At 48.4% G+C, this 25,332-nt stretch overlaps 1 protein-coding gene and 1 long non-coding RNA gene across 6 annotated transcripts in view; one reads left to right on the top strand and one right to left on the bottom strand.

Annotated features, from left to right (window-relative positions):
• The window catches only part of LOC140428279 (engulfment and cell motility protein 2), a 292,926-nt gene that overhangs the window by 45,467 nt on the left and 222,127 nt on the right, over positions 1 to 25,332 (bottom strand). For all 5 annotated transcript variants that reach the window (XM_072514575.1, XM_072514578.1, XM_072514577.1 and 2 more), the window contains 6 exons: positions 22,325 to 22,375; positions 20,912 to 21,034; positions 15,367 to 15,495; positions 13,545 to 13,649; positions 10,808 to 10,916; positions 6,727 to 6,863 (listed from right to left, as the gene is read on the bottom strand). In XM_072514575.1, the coding sequence (XP_072370676.1) occupies positions 6,727 to 6,863; positions 10,808 to 10,916; positions 13,545 to 13,649; positions 15,367 to 15,495; positions 20,912 to 21,034; positions 22,325 to 22,375 (654 nt within the window). The remainder of the gene's footprint in view (positions 1 to 6,726; positions 6,864 to 10,807; positions 10,917 to 13,544; positions 13,650 to 15,366; positions 15,496 to 20,911; positions 21,035 to 22,324; positions 22,376 to 25,332) is intronic.
• On the top strand, positions 13,350 to 24,097 carry LOC140428280 (uncharacterized). Its single transcript, XR_011948744.1, has 2 exons — positions 13,350 to 13,404; positions 22,620 to 24,097. It is a non-coding gene; the product is annotated as an uncharacterized lncRNA (long non-coding RNA).

The following is a 25,332-nucleotide window of genomic DNA, read 5'->3' as shown; positions in this document are numbered from 1 at the left end:
TTTATTCAAGCCTGGAAGAGTTGGGTATGGATTTTGCACCCAAGAACTTCCTGGCCCATGGAAGGTCCACATGACAATGGCATGGAGTTGGGAAGGCAGAGGGAAATTGGCAAAAAAAAATCAGCGTTTCATGACCTGATTAGCACCTCCTTTGGGAGATGGAAATTAGGCCCAGAGTCTCTGTTTGATATCGTAGAGCCGAGCAACTCTACAGATATTAATCCATTACAAATAGATGTCAGCTGGAGTATTAGGTTCAATTCTGGGCACCACACAAGGGACCAGCAACTTCAGCTATGTGGTGAGACTGGAGAAACCTGGGGCGCGATTCTCTGCTCCCGCGCTGTTTCAGAGAATTGCCTGGCGCGCCATTTTTACTTGCGACGCCGGTCCGACGCCCTACCGTGATTCACCCCAGCGGCAAGAACTGCCCCGTCGCGGCGCAGGCCAGAGAATCGCCCGGGACCCCCAAAATGGCGATTCTCTGCTCTCCCGATATTCTCTGGCCCGGATGGGCAGAGCGGCCTGCCCAAAATGATGGCTTCATGCTGGCGCCATCCACACCTGGTCGCTGCCGGCGTGAACACCGTGGGAACGCTGGGGGGGGGGGGGGGGGGGGCAGCCTGTGGGGGGGGGGGGGGCGAGGGGGGTTCTTGCACTGGGGGGGGGGGGGGGGGGGTGCTCTCGAAAGGGGTCTGGCCCGCGATCGGTGCCCACCAATCGGCGCGCCGGCCTCTTTGAAGGAGGACCTCCTTTCCTCCGCTGCCCCGCAAGATCGATCCGCCATCATCTTGCGGGGCGGCCGCGGGGAGGACGTCAACTGCGCATGCGCGGGTTGGCGCCTGTTATCCCGCGCATGCGCGGTTGACATCATTTACGCGGCGCCGGCCCTGTCATTTACGCGGTGCCAAGGCCTGGCGCGCGTAAATGACGCGGCACCGCTCCTAGCCCCCCGGGGGAGTATGAATCGGGGTCTGGGAACGGCCTCCGACGCCGGAGTAAAACACTCCGGTTTTCACTCCGTCGTCGGCACTTAGTCTCCAAATTGGAGAATCGCGCCCCTGGTCTATTCGCCTTCGAGCAGAGAAGGTCTAAATGAGATCCAATAGAGGTACTACCAGTTATGACATAACAATTTTTAGAAAAACATTTTTAAAGATTACATTTAAAAAAAACTTGGAACTAGTTTAACAATGCTTTGAAAATGGATCCAAGGGGCTGCATGGTGGCGCAGTGGTTCGCACTGCTGCCTCACGGCGCTAAGGAACCGGGTTCAATTCCGGCCCTGGGTCACAGTGCAACATCCTGACTTGAAACATATCAGTCCTGCAGTGAACAATAGCGAGACTGAACTGGTCCAATTTTTCTGAGTATCGTTTTTAACTTCTTCTGTAACTAATCTTTGTGTGTGTATATGTTAGCAACCAATGGTGAGAAACAAACTAATCTTTTCCTTTTTTTTGATAAAGTAAGGAAGTGTTGGATTAACCCACACCTGGACCCACGAGCAACTTCGGGGAAACACCTTTTTAAATGTCAGAGGTGTTAACATTCTGAGGTCTTGATGCAGTAAACACACAGAAATGGTCTCTACTGGCAGGAGAATCAGTAACTTGTGGGCACAGAGTTACGATTATTGGTAAAAGAACCAAAGACATTTTTTTTTTAATGCAGTGAGTACGAGTGATGTTAGTTGGACATGGTACCATGGGCTTTGGTGGTGGTGGTGGTTGGGGGGTGATATGGGGAAGAAAGGTGGCGATGTAGATGGCGATGTAGACATGGTTCCCCTTCTTAATCACTTGCTGTATTCAGAATGGACTCAGGCTCAGCTTTCGCTCTGCAGTGTTGATCAACAATCACTGCCTAGGTTTGTTTCAGAATAGTCTCTTGGGCAAGTTACCAGACAGAACGGAAACATACCCCAGGTTAGCAAAGGAAAATAATCAATTAGGCGACGTTGGAAATAAACCTCGCTGTGGACACAGCAAGAGTTCAGCTTCTGACCAGTTTTGCTGCTGGTGTAAATATAAACAGTTGAGACAAGCCTCACTGTCGCAGCTGGGGGCAGGCAACTACTTTGACAGCAGAATCGCTATTACCCTGTAATTTTGAGGTGCCCAAAGGGCATCAATCATTCTCCAGCTAGAACAATCGGCAGCTCAAGTATCATAAGCCTTCACAAGAATTCATTCCACTAAATTCTGCCAAATGGCCCAGCTGTATTTGTTAGGTAACTTTTTCAGGAAATAATTCTGGTACAAATCCAGACAGTAACAACTGGTAAGAAAGAAACTTGCATTTATTTATTTAAATTTTTTTTTTTAAGAATACCCAATTCTTTTTCTTTCCAATTAAGGGGCAATTTAGTATGGCCAATTCACCTATCCTGAACATATTTTGGGGTTGTGGGGTGAGACCCACACAGACATGGGGAGAATGTGCAAACTCCACACGGACAGGGACCAAGGGTCATGATCGAACCCGGGTCCGTGGTGCCGTGAGGCAGCAGTGCTAACCACTGCACCACCGTACTGCTCCGAAACTCGCATTTGTATAGCACCTTTCACAAAATCAGGACCTCCCGAGGCACTTTACAGCCAATAATTACTTCAGTCGCCATCACATAATGCAAGAAATATGGCAGCCAATTTGTGCACAGCAAGCTCCCTTATACAGTAATGTGATAACGACCATGTAATGATATGTATATTGACTGGGATGTAGAGATAGCATAGTTTAATATAGAAACCTCCTACTTTAGAAATGTGAACATATCTTAGTTTTAAAAAATAAATTTAGAGTACCCAATTCATTTTTTCCAATTAAGGGGCAATTTAGCGTTGCTAATCCACCTTCCCTGCACATCTTTGGGCTGTGGGGGCGAAACCCATGTAAACACCAGGAGAATGTGCAAACTCCACATGGACAGTAACCCAGGGCCAGGATAGAACCTGGGACCTCGACGCCGTGAGACAGCAGTGCTAACCCCAAACAAATCTTAAGTTAGTAGTGTAATTAAATTTGTAGTCTGGTTTGTTAACAAAGCTTTGTGTTCTTTATTCAACACTACGTATCCAAGCCATCCAGGTAAAGCAAAATAGAGAACACAACATGGTACCAGGAGTGCTTCCTAAAGTCGAATAGTCAGGTTTAGGGAGAAAGAAAAATATAGGAAAAAAAAAGTGGGAAAAACAAATCTCAACCAGACTCCAGTAGCAACAATCAGACTCCAAGAGCAACGTCCTGAAGCATCACAAAAACTAAATACCCAGCTGGAGCTTCATGACAGGTCTGCAAACTCCAAAGTCATTCAGGACATCAGGTAATGTAGATGTGAACTGGAAAATTTTCAACCAAGAGTTTGACCTGTGCCTCTCATCATAATTGTTGGATTTGTTTATTGTCGCGTATACCGAGGTACAGTGAAAAGTATTTTTCTGTGAGCAGTTCAAACAGATCACTTAGTACATGAAAAGAAAAGAAAAGAAAAAGAAAATGTATAAAAGGGGAACTGAAGGTCCACCTCAAACCCCCAAGTAGTCAGTGAGAAGCAAAAGATTGCGATGTTACTCATTTAGGCTGGACTGCAGGTTATAGAACTGCATAACTCATTCCACTTTGAGAATGAGGTTGAAAAAAAGAAGTTTGCTGTGGTCATTGAAAAATTTGATAGCTATTGTGAGCTTAAAAGAAATGAAAAGCTGTGTAAGCGACTGCAAAAGCAACAAAAAGTAATGCTGGAAGACCTAGTAATATATCCCGTTCGAGCAAAGTTCCGAAATGTTGAATCGGGAAAGTAAACCAAAAAATGTTGCCTCCGTTGAAGCTGTGGTGCAGCTAGAAATTAAGCGCGCTGAAAAAGAAGGCCAGTTTGCACAAGCGCACGTGGGAAAAAAAGCGCGCTTCGAAAGTTGGACATTTCGGACATGCGCAGTTAAAGAAAAAACGTGATTCGAATGTTGAACGTCCTGAGCATGTGCAGGACCAGTTCGCACATGCGCAATTTGAAAAACAACATGATGACCGTTCTGCTCATGCGCACAATGTTGCAAGAGCGCACTCCAGACGACGATCGACTTGCGCATGCATGTTGCAAGTTTGCGCATAACGTCACGAGCGTGATGACATTCAGACGTTGTGGCCACGTCCACTTAAGAAAGAAATGCTTGGCAATCGGAAAAACAGGTTTAGAAGGCACTAAACAGAAGCATTATACCTTGCAAGGCAGAACATTGATTGAATTTCAACCCACAGCTGAAGACTTTTGGAGCAGCATTGAACAAGCAGTTTTCAGCATGAAACAAGAAGAACATTTTCACAAATCTAAAAATAAAGATTATAAACTCAACATCACAGAAGATGAAATAGATTTGGAAGATATATTCTATATGGATATAATTAAAAGTGTAGACAAAGGTACACAGGAAATTTCAGAAGCTGAAAAAACAAACCCAATCACAATTGTTCCAAATCTCGATGAATGGACAATTCCAGTGATGCTGAATGCCACATTAATCAAATGCAAGCTCGACATTTCCTTAGCCTCTCCGATTTGAACCGCCTGAGAGCTCCATCGACAGTTTTTGATTGACAGAAACGGCTGATCGCCTACAGTGGGAATGCGATTGAAACTCTAGGGGTATGTGTCCTAGAAGCATGGGTGCACAATCAAAGTCACTTTGTGCAATTCGCTATTGTGGGCACAGAACAAGAGTCCAAATTTGGAGTGAAAGCATGCAAAGCCCTGAACCTTGTTAAGCTACTGTACGTTCCAGACAGCATGAAGACAAAGGATCATGGTAACGGACCACGAGAAATGATACCCGCAATCATCCGATGACGACAGTGGTGAAACAGATGATGAGCCAGAAGAAGAAGAAGACTATGAAGGTCTATCTAGTTTATTTGCCGATAGTGACAAAGTGATAACAAGTAGCATACAAGCTGTGCAGGACAAAAGCGAGACTGACAGATCTCAGCTGGACTCTACAAAGGCTGACAATCAGATTGCAACAGTGAGCAGATCAATTGAGAGCACATCAATTGTGAACAGCCAACAAGAGAATGAAGACATCTTGGAGAACTTGACTCCAGATGAGAAGCACCAAGAGATCACAGATAAACCAAATCATTCGAAAGGAACTGATGTCACAAAGCTCCACGATACATCAAATAATACAAAGGACACTGATAGTAAAAAGGCAAAAATGGAAAAAAATGAATCAGACAAGCCAAAAGGAACTGATCTTGAGCACACAAAGAGTGACTACGGATCAACAGATCTTACACGAAGGTACGACTGTGAAACCAAAGGACAACTAAACAACACATTGCAATTCAATGACAAGAAAAAGTGTTTGAACTTGCAGTAACACTTGACAAACCATACAGTATGGAAAGCAATCCAGATGGCAACCGAGCAAGGGACTGCAGGACAGTGTGTGAAAAACAGCTACCATTCAACATAGAACAGACAAATATGCGTGTAGACCATACAAAGTTGACAAATGATGGCACAAATGCCAGCAAGAAAAGGACATTGAATAGAAAGAGAAAACATCATTCCAACAGTATAGAAGAGTTGGTCTTGCTAAAAAAAAAAGATAGCAAACCGGTTTTTAGGGCAAAGGAAACATAAACTCAACACCACAAGCACAGAAAAAACCCAGTTCAGAAAACAAAAGTGGTTCAGCCAGTCGAACATCTGATCGATTTTAACTGATGGCTTGTTGGTTATGTTCACCTGTTTGGTCACCTGTCTTAGTATCTCCTCCTTTGGCTCAATGTGAATTTTGCCTGATATACTCCTGCACCTTGAATTTATATGGTGCATTTAATGTAGTAAAACATCAAGTTCTTGGTGCTTACTGTTTGTTATTTACAATATGTGAATATGGGGCTGGTTTAGCACAGGGCTAAATCGCTGGCTTTGAAAGCAAACCAAGGCAGGCCAGCAGCACGGTTCAATTCCCGTACCAGCCTCACCGAACAGGCGCCGGAATGTGGCGACTAGGGGCTTTTCATAGTAACTTCATTTGAAGCCTACTTGTGACAATAAGCGATTTTCATTGTCTGTGTCCCATGCTCAAGGAACCAATGTTACAAGCAGTTGGACTGTAACACAGATGTAATCCTTGTTGCAGGGCAGATGAATTGCAGGTATGAGGGGAGACGACGGTGTAGTGGTAATGTCAGTGGACTAATAATACAAAGGCCTAGAAAAATAATCTGGGGGGCATGGGTTCAAATCCCACCATGGCAGCTGGCAGAGTTTAAATTCAAATTAATAAAAATAAATCTGGAATATAAAGTTAGTCTCAGTTGTGGAGACCACAAAACCACACTGATTGATGTAAAATAAAAACATCAGGTTCACTAATGTCCTTTTAGAAAGGAAATCTGTCATCCTTACCTGGTTTGGCCAATACGTGACTCCTGACCCCACAGCAATGTGGTCGACTCTTAACTGCCATGGCATAGCAAGCCACTCAGTTCAAGGACAATTAAGGATGGACAACAAAATGCTAAACTTGCCAGTGCCATCCACATCCCATGAACGAATAAAGGAGAAATAAAATATCCAGTTTCAGGACTGAACAACCTAATGCGATGATGCAGAGTCTGTTTTAGTGTAGAATGAGTTAGTTATTGCACAGATTACAATCCAAGTGTTCACTGTTCGCTCAGACTTAACTTGCTCTTCTATAGGCAACACCATCTCACCTTGTTAAAGTCTTCTGATGTTGCCCTCATCTCCTTCCATGTCTTGTTGAGTAGCTGGATGCAGACACAGAAGAACTCTTCAAAAGCTCGGTCATGGGTGAAGAACATGGGATGATACTCATTGCAGCCCTCATTAGCTGCATCCACAAAATATCAACAATTAGATGCCAAAATAACTTTTCAACAACAAATTTATTTTTTATGCAACCTATTCTTATTCAATTAGCAGCTCCCAAATAACAATATAAACTTTGAACGACATGGTAGCACCCTCACACTAGATAGAGCGAACTGGAATTCACTCACCTCCAACCTCCTCTCTATCTTTCTGCTTTTGCAGTATTTTAGTGCTACTGCGAGTCAGTGCTTTTGTGAACACTCCCTTCTTATTGCTCCTGAATGCCACATCTTTTTCACAAATGCTTCTCCTCTTCCTGCATCTCTACTGTATTGAAGTCAAGATTCTTCACACTTCAACCCACCAGGAGGAGAGCCCAGCTGGGGATGTTACCGTTTCTTCTTGCAAAGTTTTCGCTATCTGGGGGTTTGGGTGGTCCACAACTGGGCTTCACTTCATAAATTAAATTACACCACTCTGGTTAGCAGTATTAAACAACCTCCCCCTATCCTTGGTGGGTAGGGTTCAGACTATTAAAATAAACATGCACATGAAATGTTTATTTATTTGTCAGTGTATCCCCAAATCCTTTTTTTTTTTTTTTAAATCAAGGTCAACAAATTGATATCCTCTAATATTTGGGCGGATAGGACAGAACCAGAATCCATAGTGTTCTGCTTCAAAGGGACAGACAGTCGGGGGGTCGGGCCCTCCTCATTTTTCTGTTCTATTATTGGGCAGCATTCAAAAAATAGTATTGTGGTTTTGCGGTCCAGGATCCATTTGGGGGACAAATGGAAGCACGCTCCTGCACTACAGCGACTCTTCGTGGAATAGTTACTGCGCCATTGTCTTTTTTCCCCCTGTTAGATTTTCCTCAAATCCAGTGGTGGTTTCTTCCCTGGGAATTTGGAAGCAGTTTAGGAAGCATTTTAATCTTCTTTCCCGGGCTTTGCTAGCCTTTATTTGCAATAATCACCTTTTACCTGCTGGTTTGGACTCCACATTTAAATCGTGGGAGGTGAAGGGTCTGGAGCGGGTTTGAGGACCTGTTCGTGGTGGGTAGGTTTGCCAGTTTCAGGGAATTAGCTGAGAAATTCCAGCTGCCCAATTCCAGTGTTTTTAGGTATTTCCAAATTCATGGGGCGGGATTCTCCGTCGACTGATGCTGGAATCGCGAAACGCGATTGGGTGGAGGGTCATTTTTCCCTTACGATTTTTCCTACCAAAATCATAGCGGGCATCGCTTTCACACCAAATTGCAATTCTCCGGTGCCTCGACAGCGGCGTCAATGCATTCCAGAACACACGTCCCATTGGCATCTCATTAGCAGGCCTGACCCGGTATTCTCCGGGTCCTCCGCGATTCTCTGCCTCCACTGGGGCGGATTCCCGATGGCGAGGTTCAAGATTTAAAAAATCGTGAAACGGGCGTCGTGGCTGCTAGCGGAGTGGGGATACGGAAAGTGTCCAACATCGCCATAGTTTGCTGACAGTCCTGTCACTATCCGGGGGGCTGGCCAGGGGTTGAGCCATTGGGTCAGGGTGGACAGGCAATGTGCACCATTGCTGCGTCCGCAAGGCAGGCATGCAGCTGCGGATGCCATTGACTGTGAACGTAGAACCACAGGTCGTATGGGCGTTCCCCCAGGGCACCCCTGCTAGGTGCCCTCCGTCCCCAGCCAACCCATCAGCAGGATGGGCGTGCTGCAGCGCAACCAGTGCCATCTTGTTGGCTGTGATGGTGTGTGTGGGGAGTGAAGTATGTATACGCAGATGAGCTCGTAAGCCTCCTGAGTGCCAATTACAGTCCCGGGGAATCCCACACCGTTTCTCATTGGAATCGATTGTGTTCCACGTGCAGGTCAAGGTGCGGCACCAGTTTTGCTGTTGTGAAAGTCCAAAATCCTGCCCCGGTGTCAACACTTAGTCTCAGGAACGGAGAATCCCGTCCGTGATATTTCACGTAAAGCTGATAAATTGGACCCGATGAGGTGGCGGGGGTGGGGGCCTTTAATCTGGAGTGTGTGAATCACAAACTATGGTGTAGACATATATCCTCTTGAAAGGCTGATAGGTTCTGTTTAAGCGTCATGATTAAAGGTTATGTAACTCCCTAGCCCTTTAAACATGAATCACCAACAACTTCAGCTTGTTTTTTTTGAGTTAACAAACACTCTCTACTGGGCTGCTGTGCTATCTGGTATAGTTTAGAAAAGAAACATTGCCACCTGTTCCTGCACTTTCAGCACAGGCTTTTGTTGACATTTCCCAACAGCTATTATTACAACGGAGGTCATTATGAACACCCGGTGGAGTTTCAAATGCTACAAAAGCCAGTCAAGGGAGTGGGACCAACTGTTTTGCTCTTGCAGAGAGCCAGCATGGACATAAGTGCTTGTGACCATTCTATGACCTCTAGGACATAACATCTCCAATTCTTCTCTCGTCTAGGTTTCGACTCCACCAACAAACCTTCCAGTCATGTTATTACATTTCTTTTTATAGCATTCCTTACAACATCATTTGTTAAGCAAGCCCTTGCATGAATATACATCTATTGCATGTGGTTGTGTTTCCATTATAGATCAGCCAGGGAGTCTGGGTTTTTACACAATTCTCTGGTCTGGAGCTATGGAGAGTGATGGTAGAGGCTCCAACTTTCTTTATATCACACGATTGACCAACAACCTCTCCCACTCTCACTGCCCACCATTGGCACGTGTGGGAAGAGTTTGCAGGTCGTTAAGCAACCTGTTTGGCCACATTGTGAACGTGGCCATAGGTGGGACACAAACATGGTGCTTCCGGCTCGAAGGGAGAGACGCTACCCACTGTGCCACAGACCTACTGTAATGTAGTTGTACAAAGTGATTATCTGTCACATTGGCACAGCACAGGTGATAATCAGAAGTTACAGTTAAAGTGTATGTTATTATGAGGAAGTAGTATCAATCATAGAATCCCTACAGTGTAGAAGGCCATTCAGCCCATCGAGTTGGCACCGACCCTCCGAAAGATCATCCCACCTCGGCCCACCGCCCCGCTCCATCACCAACTAACCAATGGATGCTAAGGGGTAATTTTTAGCATGGCCAATCCACCTAACCTGCACATATTCGGACTGTGGGAGGATACCAGAACACCCGGAGGAATCCTACGCAGACACGGGGAGAATGCACCAGCTCCACACAGACAGTCAGCCAAGGCTGGAATTGAACCCGTGTCCCTGGCACTGTGAGGCAACTGTGCTAACCACCGTGCCACCTTACCACCCTTGATAAGATATTTAGTTGCAGATCTACTTCAGAGTCTAGGATTTCTAATTATTTTCTGATAATTTCTCTTTACAAATTTCAACTTGTATAAAGGGCTTGCAGCATTATTCCAGTCCCACCTTAAATCTCTCTTACCCGTTACCCTGTTCTGGCTAATCTACACTGGTTCCTTAGCTCAGTGCATCACAAATATAAACTTAGTCTTCATGGCTTCATCCCATTCCAGCTCTGAAACACTCATTTAATTCCTCTGATACCCTCATTGGCTCCAACACAACTCCAATTCCTCTGGTAACTCTGTCTCGCACTGTCCACCTTTCCCAAACCCATCTCTTCAACAAAGCTTTCAGTCAACAAGCTTCACTTTCCTGGCTCATTGGCTATTTCCTTGTTCTTACTTAAAATAAAATAATTCTCAGGGCTGTGAGCATCGCTGGCTAGGCCAACATTTATTGTCCTTCCCTAATTGCACTGGAGAAGGTGGTGGTGAGCGGCCTTCTTGCAGCCCACATGGTGTTGGTACAGCCCCAGCGCTGTGAGGGCGAGAGCTCCAGGGTTGTGACCCAGCTTTGCAGAGTGGCATTTTCTTTTTAATACTGAAGGTATTACATAAATGCAGGCTTTTGTTGAGGCTGCACGTAGATTGACATTTGAAAATTTGTTGACTCTGGGTGTCAAGACTTACGTAGCTCTCCGACTTGCAGGATCTCGCACAACATCTTGGTGAGCTCGATGCTGCTGCGTCCAAAAGGACATTCGTGTTTGTCCTCTCGGCTGCTGTTCTCCAGGACAATCTGCGGGCAGACATAATGCACCAATGAGCAGAGCAAGGATCCCACGTCATATATCTATAACCTACGCAGATCCAATGTCAAATTAAGTAGGTAACTTTGGAGATATGTTTCCCAAAGTTCTTCACCACTGGGAGTTTTCTTCACCTCATCTCCAGCTGTGTTGTTGCCTAATGAACAGAGACTGATTGCTAGTCAACAGATCCATTAGGAACATATCATTCCACTGCAAGGATGGTAGAAGACGAGGTAAATGGACCTTTAAATCTGAACATAGCGATTGCTGGATGAAAACAAGAACAAAGTAATTAATAGAAGAAGCAAAACTGACGAGGAGGAGAAACTTAAAAAGAAACGCTGCAAGTGATTGCGGTCTGAAATGCACTGCCTGAGAGAGTGTGGTGGAGGCAGGTTCAATCGAGGCATTCCGAAGAGAATTAGACTGCGATCTGAAAAGGAAGAACCTGCAGGGTTACAGGGAGATGGCCAGGGAATGCCACTTGATTGCTCACTGGCCGAGCTGGTACAGCGTGATGGGCCAAAATGGCTTCTCCTGCACGGTAACAATGCAGTGATTCTGGTATGTTACCAACATAATACCAATTAGCATGTTACCAGTACCATAACCAGGTGGCATGTTACAGCCATATTGTAGCTACTTGCAATGGTGGTGCGGAGGGGGGCTTATGTTCCTGATTATTTTCCAGCAACCATCACCCCTCGCAGTCCTTCCCATAATGCGGGAAAGTACTTGTATGGGTACACTGCACGAAAGCTGATCAATACCCATGGCAGGCTCTTAGTGCTGGATAATATCCTTTAGAAACATGGAGCGGGATTCTCCAATAATGGGGCTATGTCCCCATTCCAGCGTCAAAATGCAGGCGTTTCACTCTTGACTTTCTTGAAGAAAATCCAGAGTGATTCTCCTACCTGAAGGGGGCTTGCAGGGCCCCGGAGTACCCCACGCAGCTCTGCTGATACGGGGCACTGCACTTCCGGTCGGGAGTCTGCGCGTGCGCATGGCGGCGCCCTTCGGCGGCAGCCCCACGCGACATGGTGGACTCACAACGCAGAGTGGCCCCGAAAATGTAGCCCCCCCCCTCACGAGATCGCGTGCGCCCGCGGATCGGTGCCCCCCGATCGCTCTCCTGGCCGACCCCGAGGCCCCCCCCGGTGAAGGAGCCCCCTATCCCCCATCAGGGCCGCCGCGGACCGAGTCTGCAGCTGCCGCTGACCGTTCCCAACAGGCAAAATGTGGTTAGAACCACGCCATCGGGAACTCGGCCAGATGTCGTCGGTGAATCGTGGGGGGGCGGGGCCTCTGTCAATGGCCCCCTACCCGGTGAATCGCGGGAGTGGTGTCGTGCCGGTTTCCGCCGTCAGCGCCCATTCTCCGCCCCCGTGCCGGCTCAGAGAATCCCGCCCATGTTCTTTAGTTTGCCATTTAACCCAATTTACTTTTAATTTTGAAGAACTTCTAGTTCAAAAATAGAAGCAACCTTTGTATAGCAGAACAAATTGCATTTGCATAGAACCCTTCAGAACCAAAATACAAGTACAGACATTCATTTGTAGGTAAATGCATCAACCCATCTGTGCACAGCAAGACCCCATAAACAGCAATGGCAAAATGGGAAGGTGGTCTGTTGTGATAGCATTGATTGGTTGTTGGGTAAATGTGGGCCAGGAGATTGTGAGAACTTACTGCTCTCTTCAAATACTGCATGGACGCTTTATCCAGCTGAGAGGACAGACAAGGCCTTGGTTTAATATCTCACCTCCAACAATGCAGCACTCCCTCAGCAATGCACTGTGGCATTTTGTGCTCAAGCACCAGGAATTGGTTACTGATCTACTGACTCAATAGCGCCACCGAATGAGGGTTGATACTGGATAAAATCTAAACTGATATTATATAAAACCAATAAGAATGGGAATTTGCACACTTAGCAGGCAAGTGACGAGGTCTTGTGGCGCAGTGGGTAGTGTCTCTGCTTCTGAACCAGAAGCTCTGTGTTCAAGTCCCACTCCAGAGCTCAATGGCCAAGGAAGGTAGGTTCATAACACGGTCAGACAGGTTGCGTCTCAACTTGTAAATGCTTCCAATGCACCCAATGGCAGGCAGTAAGAGCAGCAGGAAGTTCTGGTCAGCCACGTGATGGAAAGAAAATTGAACCCTCTTCCATCGCTATTATCTAGACTGAGGGATGCAAGAAAATCCATTAAGGCTCTGGCTATTCAGTGACTCTGCTGGAAAGGGCACGTTTGAATGACAGACGCCACCCCCACAGTCAAACAGCGCACGTGAGGACCAGTAACTGGGTGAGACACCATTGGGCTCCGCGTTGTGAGTCCGTCATGTCGCGCGGGGCGGCCGCCGAAGGGCCGTCGCCGTGCGCATGCGCGGACTCCCGACCGGAAGTGCAAGGCCCCGTATCGGCAGGCAGAGTTGCGTGGAGTACTCCGGGGCCCTGCTGGCCCCCTTCAGGTAGGAGAATCACCCTGGAATTTCTTGAAGAAATTCCAGAGTGAAACGCCTGCGTTTTGACGGCAGCGTTTTGGAGCAAAAATAAGCAGACGGGAGAGGTGGCATTAAATCTGTAAAGAAGAGAGAATGTGTTTCCTTACCCTGATGTAGGTGTCCTGGTGAACCTTGGCCAGGTACAGCATGTTATCCAGTGCTAACATTCCAGGAGGAGTCTGGGTAAAATCTAAGGCTGGATTAACGTGATTCTGTGGGGACAAGGAGTAAGGGAGGAATTATTTACAGACCTGCGCAACATCCAATTATTGCTGAACATACAAAGGCTGCGGGTCAAGACAAGATAACAACCTCAGGTTGTGATATAACTAAGTCAGATGTTAGGAGCAACATTCCCATCAATTTATTTAAAGAGATTGGCGATTTTGTTAAGCATGTGGTTCCTTTCAATCTCTTGTGCAGTAATTTAAAGGGCCCAACTTGTTTGCGGCCTGAGCAAGGACTTTCGAGTTGCTGCATGCGGCAAGGCCATTATACAGTGCCGCATTATACAGTGGCTTCCTTAATCCCTGAGCAGATAGATCTGCAACTGTTTGAGCCACACAGGCCACAAAGGATGGGATCTTAACAGAAATAAAAGCTTCAGAGCTATGTGGATAGAGCGGGCCGACTGCCCTGCTCCACGGAGAGCTGGCAAAGACTAATAAATAGGCTGAATGGCCCCTTTTTGCACCATAAATGGTGCAATGACCTGCAGTGTCGAACTGGGTCCAGTTGGGATGTCACAGCCAAATTTCAGCCACTTGCAATGGTGGGGAGTTGGTTTGTTGGTTTTGATAATTACCCAGTAATCATCACGCTTGCAAACCTTCCCCTAATTCTGGAGTATACTGTCTGGGCCACGTTTAGTGAGAGGGGGCCAGTCTCGATATGCTGCTCCCTTGATAGTGAGCACTGACAGGCAGCTCTATCTCAGATGCAAACCAGTAAATCCTACACCAACCATGGGACTGAGACGTCAGGAGCGGAGAGGTGTAGGAATCTGTTATAGAGTCAGTGTGCTTGTTACCAGAAATGATTTCATCCCGGTGTGAGCAATCTGCATGTTTTTGTTGCACAGAATAAGCAGCTTAAAATGTAAATTTTAGCAGTGGGAGTTGCAGAGAGCCAGCCGGAAAAAAATGAATGTCATATGTAATACTGGCATGAGTTTCAGCAGGAAGGAGGACATTTAGCAGAATTGCACACCAGCACATTTGTGGTTTAGTGGAGGCTGAAGCCCACCATGAAGGGAGGTTAATACCCCCGTCCTGGATTTGGAACGCAAATTTGGCAATTCTGCTCCTACTATAGCAACTGTCATGCACGTTTATAAATGAGGGAGTGTCATAGAAATCATAGAATTTACAGTGCAGAAGGAGATCACTCGGGCCATCGAGTCTGCACCGGTCCTTGGAAAGAGCACCCCACTCAAGCCTACCCCTCCACCCCATCCCCGTAACCCAGTAACCCCATCTAACCTTTTATGGACAGTAAGGGCAAATTTATCATGGCCAATCCACCTACCCTGCACATCTTTGGACTGTGGGAGGAAACCGGATCGCCCGGAGGAAACTCATGCAGACACAGGAGAACGTGCAGCCTCCGCACAGATAGTGACCCAAGCCGGGAATGGAACCTGGGACCCTGGAGATGTGAGGCAACTGTGCGAATCACTGTGCTACCCCCTCACAAGATTGTGTCCGCCTGGGGGCTCCGTACACACAGTCCTGGTGTCCGCCGAGGGGCTCCATACACATGGGCCTGGTATCCGCCTGGGAGCTCCATACACAAGGGCCTGGTGTCCGCCTGGGAGCTCCATACACAAGGGCCTGGTGTCCGCCTGGGGGCCCTGTACACACAGGCCTGGTGTCGCTGATTGCTCCTGTAAGAAATACACTGCTGTAAAAGTACAAATACTCGACGTACCACAAACCCCAGCATTTTATAATCTCTCGTGTACATGGCTTTTCGCTTCTCCAGACTGCTGCTGCTGTTTGGGTCAGATTCAGCATCAAAGGCAACTCTTCGCAGTTCAAATATGATATCCCTTTGAGCCTGTGACAAACAGTAAACAAGGATTAAGTTTGAGAAGTAGGATTGCCCAACCTGGATAAACGATTCGCACACCTTCAGCGAAAGATGTGACTGCACTATAAAGGATACAGGGGAGATTCAACAGCATGTTACCAGGACCTGAGACTTTTAAATGAGGAGAGGTTGGATTACACGCACGTATGCAAATGATACATTGCGGAATTACTTATCCTCCAGCAACACCAAGATCAATAGATCCTGAAGCAACATAACATGTGTAGCACAATCAATCACTCACGAGACGGGATGAGAAGGAGTCGAACGATGGCTTTATTGCACAGACTTGTTCCCCAGCAGCACAGTTACAGAATGCAGCTGCTGGGAGAACCCGGGCTCTTATACTCCGCCTTACTAGGTGGAGCCAGCAGGCGGCTGATCCAATCTGGATCCAGCGTATAGCCACCAATAGCCTCTCGGCATCACAGGGTACCTTTATATCCCTAATTCATACCACCGCATTCACCCCTTGTTAAAAAAGAACCCGGCGGGGTAGTGGGCCGTATGGCAGTAGGGGTTTACAGAGTCGGTACCTAGGATGCCGCTAACACGGCGGCTACGTTCAGATATCAACTACTAGTACTACTTACAATGCCGCTTTTACTGTGCAACCCAAAAAAATTATTTACAGAGGCATTTCTTGCTTTACTATACTGATTCGATGAGTTGAATGGGTGCCCTGGTCGTCCTCGCCGATCGTCTTAGCCCGGTGGTGATGTAGGTGCTGGTTCGGGCCCCGTCGTCTCTGGGAGCGTCGCGATGCCTCTTCCCGCTCCAATACCCCTATTCGGGGCCAGGGGAAGGACCGATCCACCCGGGAAGGGGGCGGCTGTGGGGTGCGCCGGTGGGAGGGAGGGGGCGATTGGTGTTGGGGGATGGGGGTGGAGCTACAGAGGGGGTGACTGGTATTGGGGGGGGGGGGGGGGGGGCGTGTGGAGGTCCGGCAGGTGCCAGGTCCCACAGGGAGACCGTGTCCTGTCGGCTGTCCGGGTACGTCACGTAGGCATATTGAGGGTTCGCGTGAAGGAGATAAACCCTCCCGACCAACGGGTCCGATTTGTGCGTCCGCACATGCTTTCGGAGCAGGATGGGTCCAGGGGCTGACAGCCAGGTCGGAAGTGACGTCCCGGAGGAGGACTTCCTAGGGAAGACAAGGAGGCGTTCGTGAGGTGTTTGATTCATTGTTGTACACAGCAGCGACCGGATGGAGTGGAGGGAATCCGGGAGGACTTCCTGCCAGCGGGAAACTGGGAGACTTCTGGACCGTAGGGCCACCCAGACCGTACCGTTCTCCCTCTCTACCGGACCGTTCCCCCGGGGGTTGTAACTGGTCATCCTGCTCAAGGCGATGCCCTTGCTGAGCAGGAATGGACGCAGTTCATCGCTCACGAAGGAGGACCCCCCTATCGCTATGGATGTATGTGGGGAAACCGAACAGTGTAAAGATGGTGCAGAGGGCTTTAATGACTGTGGCCGCGGTCATGGCGGGGCAGGGGATGGCGAAAGGAAAACGGGAGTATTTATCAATCACGTTCAGGAAGTACGTGTTGCGATCGGTGGAGGGGAGGGGGCCTTTGAAGTCCAGACTGAGGCGTTCAAAGGGACAGGAAGCCTTTATCGGGTGCGCTTTAACTGGCCGGTAGAAATGCGGCTTGCACTCTGCGCAGATCTGGCAGTTCCTGGTGGCTGTGCTGACCTCCTCGATGAGTAGGGCAGGTTGCGGGTCTTTACGAAGTGATAGAACCGAGTGACCCCCGAGTGGCAGAGGTCCTCGTGGAGGGTTCGGAGACGGTCCACTTGTGCGTTGGCACATGTGCCGCGGGATAGGGCATCGGAAGGCTCGTACAGCTTTCCGGGACGATGCAAGATCTCATAGTTATAGGTGGAGAGCTCGATCCTCCACCACAAGATCTTGTCGTTCTTGATCTTGCCCCGCTGCGCATTATCGAACATGAAAGCCACCGACCGTTGGTCAGTGAGGAGAGTGAATCTCCTACCGGCCAGGTAACGCCTCCAATGCCGCACTGCTTCCACTATGGCCTGGGCCTCCTTTTCCACTGAGGAGTGGCGGATTTCTGAAGCGTGGAGGATGCGTGAAAAGGCCACGTGTCTGCCCGCTTGGTTGAGGGTTGCTGCCAGAGCTACGTCGGACGCATCGCTCTCGACTTGGAAGGGGAGGGCCTCGTCGATCGCGTGCATCGTGGCCTTTACGATATCCACTTTGATGCGGCTGAAGGCCTGGCGGGTCTCTGTCGACAGGAAAAAAACCGTGGACTGGATTAGCGGACGGGCCTTGTCCGGCGTAGTTGGGAACCCACTGGGCATAATAAGAGAAAAAGCCCAGGCAGCGTTTCAGGGCCTTGGAGCAGTGGGGGAGGGGGAACTCCATGAGGGTGCGCATGCGTTCGGGTTCTGGGCCTATCACTCCATTTCGCACTACGTAGCCGAGGATGGCTAGACGGTTGGTGCTAAACACGCATTTCTCCCTGTTGTTTGTGAGATTCAGGGCGTTCGCGGTCTGGAGGAATTTGCGGAGGTTGGCGTCATGGTCCTGCTGATCGTGGCCGCAGATGGGGACGTTGTCGGGGTACGGGAACGTGGCCCGCAAACCGTACCGGTCAACCATTCGGTCTATCTCCCGTTGGAAGACCGAGACCCCGTTGTGACGCCGAATGGAACCCTTAAAAAGTGATAGAGACGCCCATCTGCTCCAAAAGCAGTGTATTTACGGTCGCTCGGGCGGATGGGGAGCTGGTGATAGGCGGACTGAAGGTCCTTGTACTGGGCAATCCGATTGACCATGTCAGATATGTGGGGGAGAGGGTACGCATCCAGCTGCGTGTACCTATTGATGGTTTGACTATAGTCTACGACCATCCTCTGCTTCTCCCTGGTCTTTACAACTACCACCTGAGCACTCCAGGGACTATTGCTGGCCTGGATTATGCCTTCCCTCAGCAGCCGCTGGACTTCTGACCAGATAAAAGATCGGTCCTGGGCGCTGTACCGTCTGCTCCTAGTGGCGACTGGTTTGCAATCCGGGGTGAGGTTCGCGAACAGGGAAGGTGGATCGACCTTGAGGGTTGAGAGGCTGCAGATAGTGAGTGGGGGTATAGGGCCGCCGAATTTAAACGTTAAGCTCTGGAGATTACACTGAAAATCCAATCCCAGGAGTGTGGCAGCGCAGAGGTGGGGAAGGACGTAAAGCCGGTAGTTCTTGAACTCCCTCCCCTGCATCGTGAGGTTCGTGATGCAGAACCCTTTGATCTCTACAGAATGGGACCCTGCCGCCAGAATTTTTTTTTGATTACTCGGGTGGATCGGAAGGGAACAGCGTCTTACCGTATCGGGATGTATAAAACTCCCCGTGCTCCCAGAGTCGATCAGGCAGGGAGTCTCGTACCCGTTTATAAATACTGTCGTTGTTGCTGTTTGGAGCGTCCGTGGCCGCGACTGGTCCAGGGTCACAGAAGCCAGTCGTAGTTGCTGCATCGGGGCGTTTTCTTCAAGCCCTGTGGGGCCGTTCATCCCGGGGTCCTTAGCCGTCAGCCAAGATGGCGGCGTCCACAGGTCGCACACGGTCGGGGGTGGACAAGATGGCGCCGCCCATGGATCGCACGTTGCCGGAGGAGAACACAATGGCGGGGCCCATCCCTCCCGCATGGAGTCCGGGACCCAAGATGGCGGCGCCCGTTGGCCGCACATGGATCGCTGGGGGTGTTGAGTTTGGGGTTCTCCCCCGGAGATTGCGGCTACCCCCCAGGCCTGGCACACTGCTAAAAAGTGCCCCTTTTTGCCGCACAGAGGGCCGAGCGGGCCGGGCAGCGCATTCGGGGGGTGTTTCCCCTGCCCACATAAGTAGCAGCGGGGCCCCCCCGGGTGATCTGTCGCTCTGGCAGTGCAGGCCCGCGGGGGGGTCCCGGGGGTTCGGTCACGGCGGGGGTCCACGGTGCGCAAGGGACTGCTGCGCGGTCGGGGGCGTAGGCACAGGCGTTCTGCGATGCCACATCGAACGAGGCAGCGAGGGCCCGTGCGTCTTTGAGGCCTAGTGTGTCTCTTTCCAGCAATCGCTGGCAAATTTGGGATGAAAGCATACCTGCCATGAACGCATCTCAGATCAGTAGCTCTGTGTGTTCGTTAGCTGAAACCGATGGGCAGTTGCAGTTTCTCCCCAGTAGTAACAGTGCACTGTAGAATTCGTCCAGCGATTCCCCGGGGATTTGTCATCTTGTCGCGAGCTGGTGGCGTGCGTAGACCTGGTTGACGGGCCGAACGTAGATTCCTGTCAGCATGGCGAGCGCCGCCTGGAAATTGTCCGCATCCTCTATGAGAGTGTAGATTTCCGGGCACACCCTGGAATGCAGGACCTGCATTTTCTGGTCTTCTGTAGGTATGCCGGGGGCCGTTCGGAGGTATCCCTGTAAACACGCTAACCAATGTTTAAAAGTGGCCGCTGAGTTTGCCGCGTGGGGGCTGATTCGCAGACACTCCGGAATGATTCGGAGCTCCATGTCCTTTAAAGTTGGCGTAATATATTGTAGCACAATCAATCACTCACGAGACGGGATGAGAAGGAGTCGAACGATGGCTTTATTACGCAGACTTGTTCCCCCGCAGCACAGTTACAGAATGCGGTTGCTGGGAGAACCCGGGCTCTTATACTCCGCCTTACTGGGTGGAGCCAGCAGGCGGCTGATCCAATCGGGATCCAGCATATATCCACCAATAGCCTCTCGGCATCACAGGGTACCTTAATACCCCTTATACATACCACCACAACATGTATGTACACAAGTGATTCCCTCTGCTGATTTCCAGGGTAACACAATGCCACACTCCGTCCAATATATTTGTATTAAGAAACCAAAGTGCAAAGCCGTGCCCTTTTACAGAGAGATATCTCGGAGACTTGTATAGGGTAAACAAGAAGCTCTGATGGATTAGGAACTGGTGACTGTTTTACTTTTCAAAGCCTGAGGACAGTTAGAGAAAAAGACAGAGGGAGTGAAGGATGCCACAGTTTCTGCTGTTCTGTCAAGGAGTGAGATGATGGTGGGAGACATTGCATTCTGACACAACCTATCCTTCTGATCACGTTGTGGTGCGCTGTAGTGCAGCCATTTCTCAGGACTTAGAGTGCCCAACAGGAAAAGAACATTTGACTTGTTGAGCCCCTTTGGTCAGCCTGGTTCGTTAGGATTACTCGTCTTAGTCAAGCCTCATTCCCGGTCTGGAGAACACAATCTAGGCTGATCCTCCAGTGCAGTATTGAGAGGGTGCTATACTGCTGGAGGTGCCATTAAACTGCTGGAGGTGCCAGAAAAATAAAATGAGAAGCAAGAGGGACTGTAATAAAACCATAATGAAATACGTCACTGACCTGATCCTGAGGGTCCATCTTGGTCATCATTCGTTCTTCCAGAAGGTTAAAGGTCAGAACCTGAAGGACGTACAGCTGATGGGCCATTTCTGTTTTGATTGGACGGTTTCCTCGAATAATGTGCTGCAGAATGAGAAAACGAGGATGTTTAATGTATTAATCTATTTGGAAAGAATATGCAAGTTCTCAGAAAGAGACTACTGTTATAAGATTAGTCAGAACTGCTGTACCTTGGCGAAGACAGATCTACTCCTATAAGGAACCAGAGCAAAGCTGGTCATTACTCCAGGAGATAGGTTTTCTAAACCCCACAATCATTCGCGCGACGGCAAGGCAGGCATTCATTGCCCTTCCTTGGTTGTCTAGGTTTGATACAACTGGCTTGTTGGGCCCTTCATTCGGCAGTTAACCAGGTTGATGCGGGAGCAACTGGAGCAACACACAGGCCCAGACCGGGTAAACAAAGCAGACTTCCTTTGCTGAAGGGTATATGAAAGCTAGTGAGCCAGCTTTACGGCCACTTTCGCAGATGCCAGCTTTTTATTCAAAAGTTGAATTTAAATGTTCAAATCGAGATTTGGGGTGCGATTCAGCAGACAAAAGTTAAAGTCCGCTTTTGAGCAAGTTTGGCTGGGTGTTTCTTGGTGACTGCAGTGCTGAGAATCACCCCGCTATTCAACGTCACTTTGCCCTTTTGTTTGGTCTTGGGGAGTTTCGCCCCTCAAGGCCACACTCCGAGCTTGCCGATAGGTACTGCTGCACGCAGATCGGGGAGCCATTTTGAACGCCAGTCCTGATCTTCCCCCCACCCCCATTTTAGGCCTCCCCCCCCCCTAAATGTTTGACCCCCCCTTCACTCCCCCAACCTTGTCAAGGCCCCTGGGAATCCCCCCTCAAATGGGCTCAAACCCTGTCATTGCCAGTGCCAGGACAGCACTGCCAGAGTGCCTGGGTACTGCCCTGTCGTGCCCCCGATCACCGGAGGCCTCCCATGGCCTGTGAACCCGCCCCCACCCACCCTAATGGCTCATTTAAAAATGCTGATCTGGATCTTGCCCATCGCGGGAAAGACCCAGATCGTGCCGGGCAGAGCGAGTCAGGTGACTCGCGACCAGCCGGGCGCAACGGGATTGCTGAATTGCTCCTGGGAATTCCCCCCTTGACCTCTCATTCTCTGGATTAGTAGCCAGTTCTTAAACTAAGGCAGTCGTGTATGCTTCCAAAAGGGGGAAACGCTCATTACTTCATGCGAGATGTAGCTGTTCGTTTTCCTTCGACATGGTCATGCTCGCGAGGTTGTTTTTTTTCCCCTTGCAAGTGAATTTTTTTTCTATTGACGGCAAATATAAAATGTTATTGAATATAATTGAAATGTAAAATGTTTTGGGGCTTCTAGCCCTTTCCTGTACTTACGTTTAATATTATGGACCGCAGTTGCTTCTGTGCCAGGATATTGGACATCTCCTGTGGGGACACAGCAGGATTTAGGCATAGTCTTGGCTCAGGTATCAAACCTCAACATCTTTTGTCTAGAAATAGGAAATGCAGGATAGACTCAGCATCTCCAGAGAGAGAAACAAAGTTAATCTTTTTGGGCGACGAATCTTTCATGAGAATCTTTTTTTTAAAAAATCTGAAAAATCACCATTTCTCTCCATAGATGCTGCCGACTTTCGAGTGTTTCCAGCATTTTCTGTTTGTATTTCAGATTTCCAGCATCATCAGCAGTATTTTGCTTGCATATGAACACCACCTACCTCGTCACGTCTCAGATTGGACTGGCACGCCACCTGCAGGAAATTGTCTGTACTGCAAGCAAGGGTCTCTAACGCTGCATTCCTATTTTGGCCTGAAGGCATTTATCTGGAACTGGGAACACAAGAAGCAGGAGGAGGACAATAAGTCCCTCGAGTCGATACCATCATTCATTCAGATCCTGGCCGATTGACACCTCACCTCCGTTTACCTGTCTTGGCTCCATTGTTGATATTCTTGCTTTGCTAAAATGTATCAATCTTAGTTCAGAAATGTTTTAATTGGCCCCAGACTCGACAGGGTTTTATGGGAACGAGTTCCGGATTTGCAGTTATTTGTGTGAATAAGTGCTTCCTGACATCACCCATGAACAGCCAAGCTCCAAATTTATGGTAATGTCCCATTGTTCTGGATTCCGCACCAGAAGGAATGGTTTCTCTCCATGTAGCGTGTCAAATCCTTCAAGAATCTTTTAACACGGAATTAAATCATCTCCTGATGTACACTCAAAGGTAACACAAAGCTGCTCTGTGCAACTGGTCTTCTTACTTCACTCCTTTTGACCCTGGTATCACTCAAGTGAATCTCCCCCTCCCCCTTCCTGAATTGGACAACAGAATTAAAAGCAGCAGCAAAATGGAGCCTAACCAGAGGGTTAAGTAACTGTAACAGAAATTCCATTCCTTCCTATTCCAGCTTTCAGTGATTCCTGTAAGCTGATCCTCCACTGTCCCGGCCTTCTCACCATTTAGAAAATACTTGGGACAGAAGTGGTTGACCATACATCTCCCCGCAATGAATCCCATCTGCCACAATATTTTCATTCAATATCCCTCTGCACCTTCCTGTTCCCTTCTATGTCACCTAACTCGATGATGTCAGGAAACCTGGATACATCGCTCTGTATTCAAAGACATTTTAAAACGCAGTGAAAAGATGAGACAGCAGTGCAGATCTGTGGCGACCACAAGTCATGTCCTGCTAGTTGAAGTACAAACCCATTACCTCTACTCTCCATCTTTTTTTCAATTAATTTATGAGGTGTGGGCGTCGCTGGTTAGGCCAGCATTTATTGCCCATTCCTAGTTGCCCTACAGAAGGTGGTAGTGAGTTGCCTTCTTGAACCGCTGCGTCATGATATGCAAACATGCAGCTAATGAACACATAGAATAGGATACGACCAATGAGCAGTTAGGACACTCAGGGGTGGTATCTCACTATAAAAGGGACGAGGCACTCACACCCCGCCTCTTTCTACAGACCAACATCTACAGAGTGAGACAGGATGTATCCTCAGCATCTCACCCCAGCACGTGGCTTAGAGCAAGGCTGGTTCAGTTGGACTGAGTTACTACATTTAGATTAGCAGAGAGTCGAACTCATTGAGAACTGTGCTAATAGTTCAATAAAACACATTCTACTCACTTCAAAGTCTGGAGCATCTTTTACTCAAAACTGCATCAAGTGGCAGCTTGTGTTATTCCAAATTATATAACACAACACGCCACAGTCCTTGGTAGGTACACCCACTGTGCTGTTAGGGAGGGAGTTCCAGGATGTTGCTCCAGCATCATCTATCTCTTAACCAATTTGTTACCCATGCCAAGAGGTTGCCCCCTATTCCACATGCTCTCATTTTTATTAACAGCCTGTTGTGTGGAACCTCATTAATTGTCTTCTGGAACTTCATAGACGTTGCCGTAGTTATTTAAAATTCAACTCAGTTTGTTAGACATGACCTAGTCTTTGCAGATCCATGCTAGCTCTCTCAGATCAGGTCACTTTAATCCAATGCTCAGTCATTCTACATTCTGTCTCAGAAGAAAAGAGGTGGATGCAGTTGTGAGCCAAACAGCCCCTTAGGGCTGTTATGTCAATCAATAATGCCATGATAGATCTTTAACCTCAACTTCACAAGTCCAAAAATCCATCTCCACTTTATTTTCTATTCATTCAAGGGATGTGGGTACCGCTGGCTCAGACGGCATTTATTACCCATCCATAACTGCCCACGAGGAGGTGGTGGTGAGCTGCCTTCCTGAATCGCTGCGATCCACGTGGTGAACATTCAACGACTGAACATCCACAGCTCTCAGAATTCCAAAGGTTCACACTCCTGTGAGTGGGGACATTTGTAAGGCTTGCCCTTGGTTCTCATCCAATTAGGTCTAGAAATTGTTAGGTCCTCGAGCCCGCATCCCTCCCATGCCGGTGTGAATCACCCCCTTTCTCTCTGTGACAAAACGGGGATGTCAAAAATTGGGGTGGGAATATTTCATTCAGGTCACTCCTACAATTTTTAAAATGTCTGTGGGGTCTTCCTGGTTCTGTAAAAATCCAGACCTCACATCTTAGAAATCTAGGTGGGAAAGTATCGTCAACAAACTTGGATACATGACATGTTGCCCCTTTAAAGAACAAAGAAAAGTACAGCACAGGAACAGGCCCTTCGGCCCTCCAAGCCTGTGCCGACTATGCTGCCCGTCTAAACTAAAATCTTCTACACTTCCTGGGTCTGTATACCTCTATTCCCATCCTATTCATGTATTTGTCAAGATGCCCCTTAAATGTCACTATCGTCCCTGCTTCCACCACCTCCTCCGGCAGCGAGTTCCAGGCATCCACTACCCTCTGTGGAAAAAACTTGCCTCACACATCTCCTCTAA

The sequence above is a fragment of the Scyliorhinus torazame genome, chromosome 8 (assembly GCF_047496885.1).
Source record: "Scyliorhinus torazame isolate Kashiwa2021f chromosome 8, sScyTor2.1, whole genome shotgun sequence".
Classification (NCBI taxonomy): Eukaryota; Metazoa; Chordata; class Chondrichthyes; order Carcharhiniformes; family Scyliorhinidae; genus Scyliorhinus; species Scyliorhinus torazame.
Note: the sequence above shows the minus strand (reverse complement) of the source record. Positions and strands in the feature narration are given on the sequence as shown.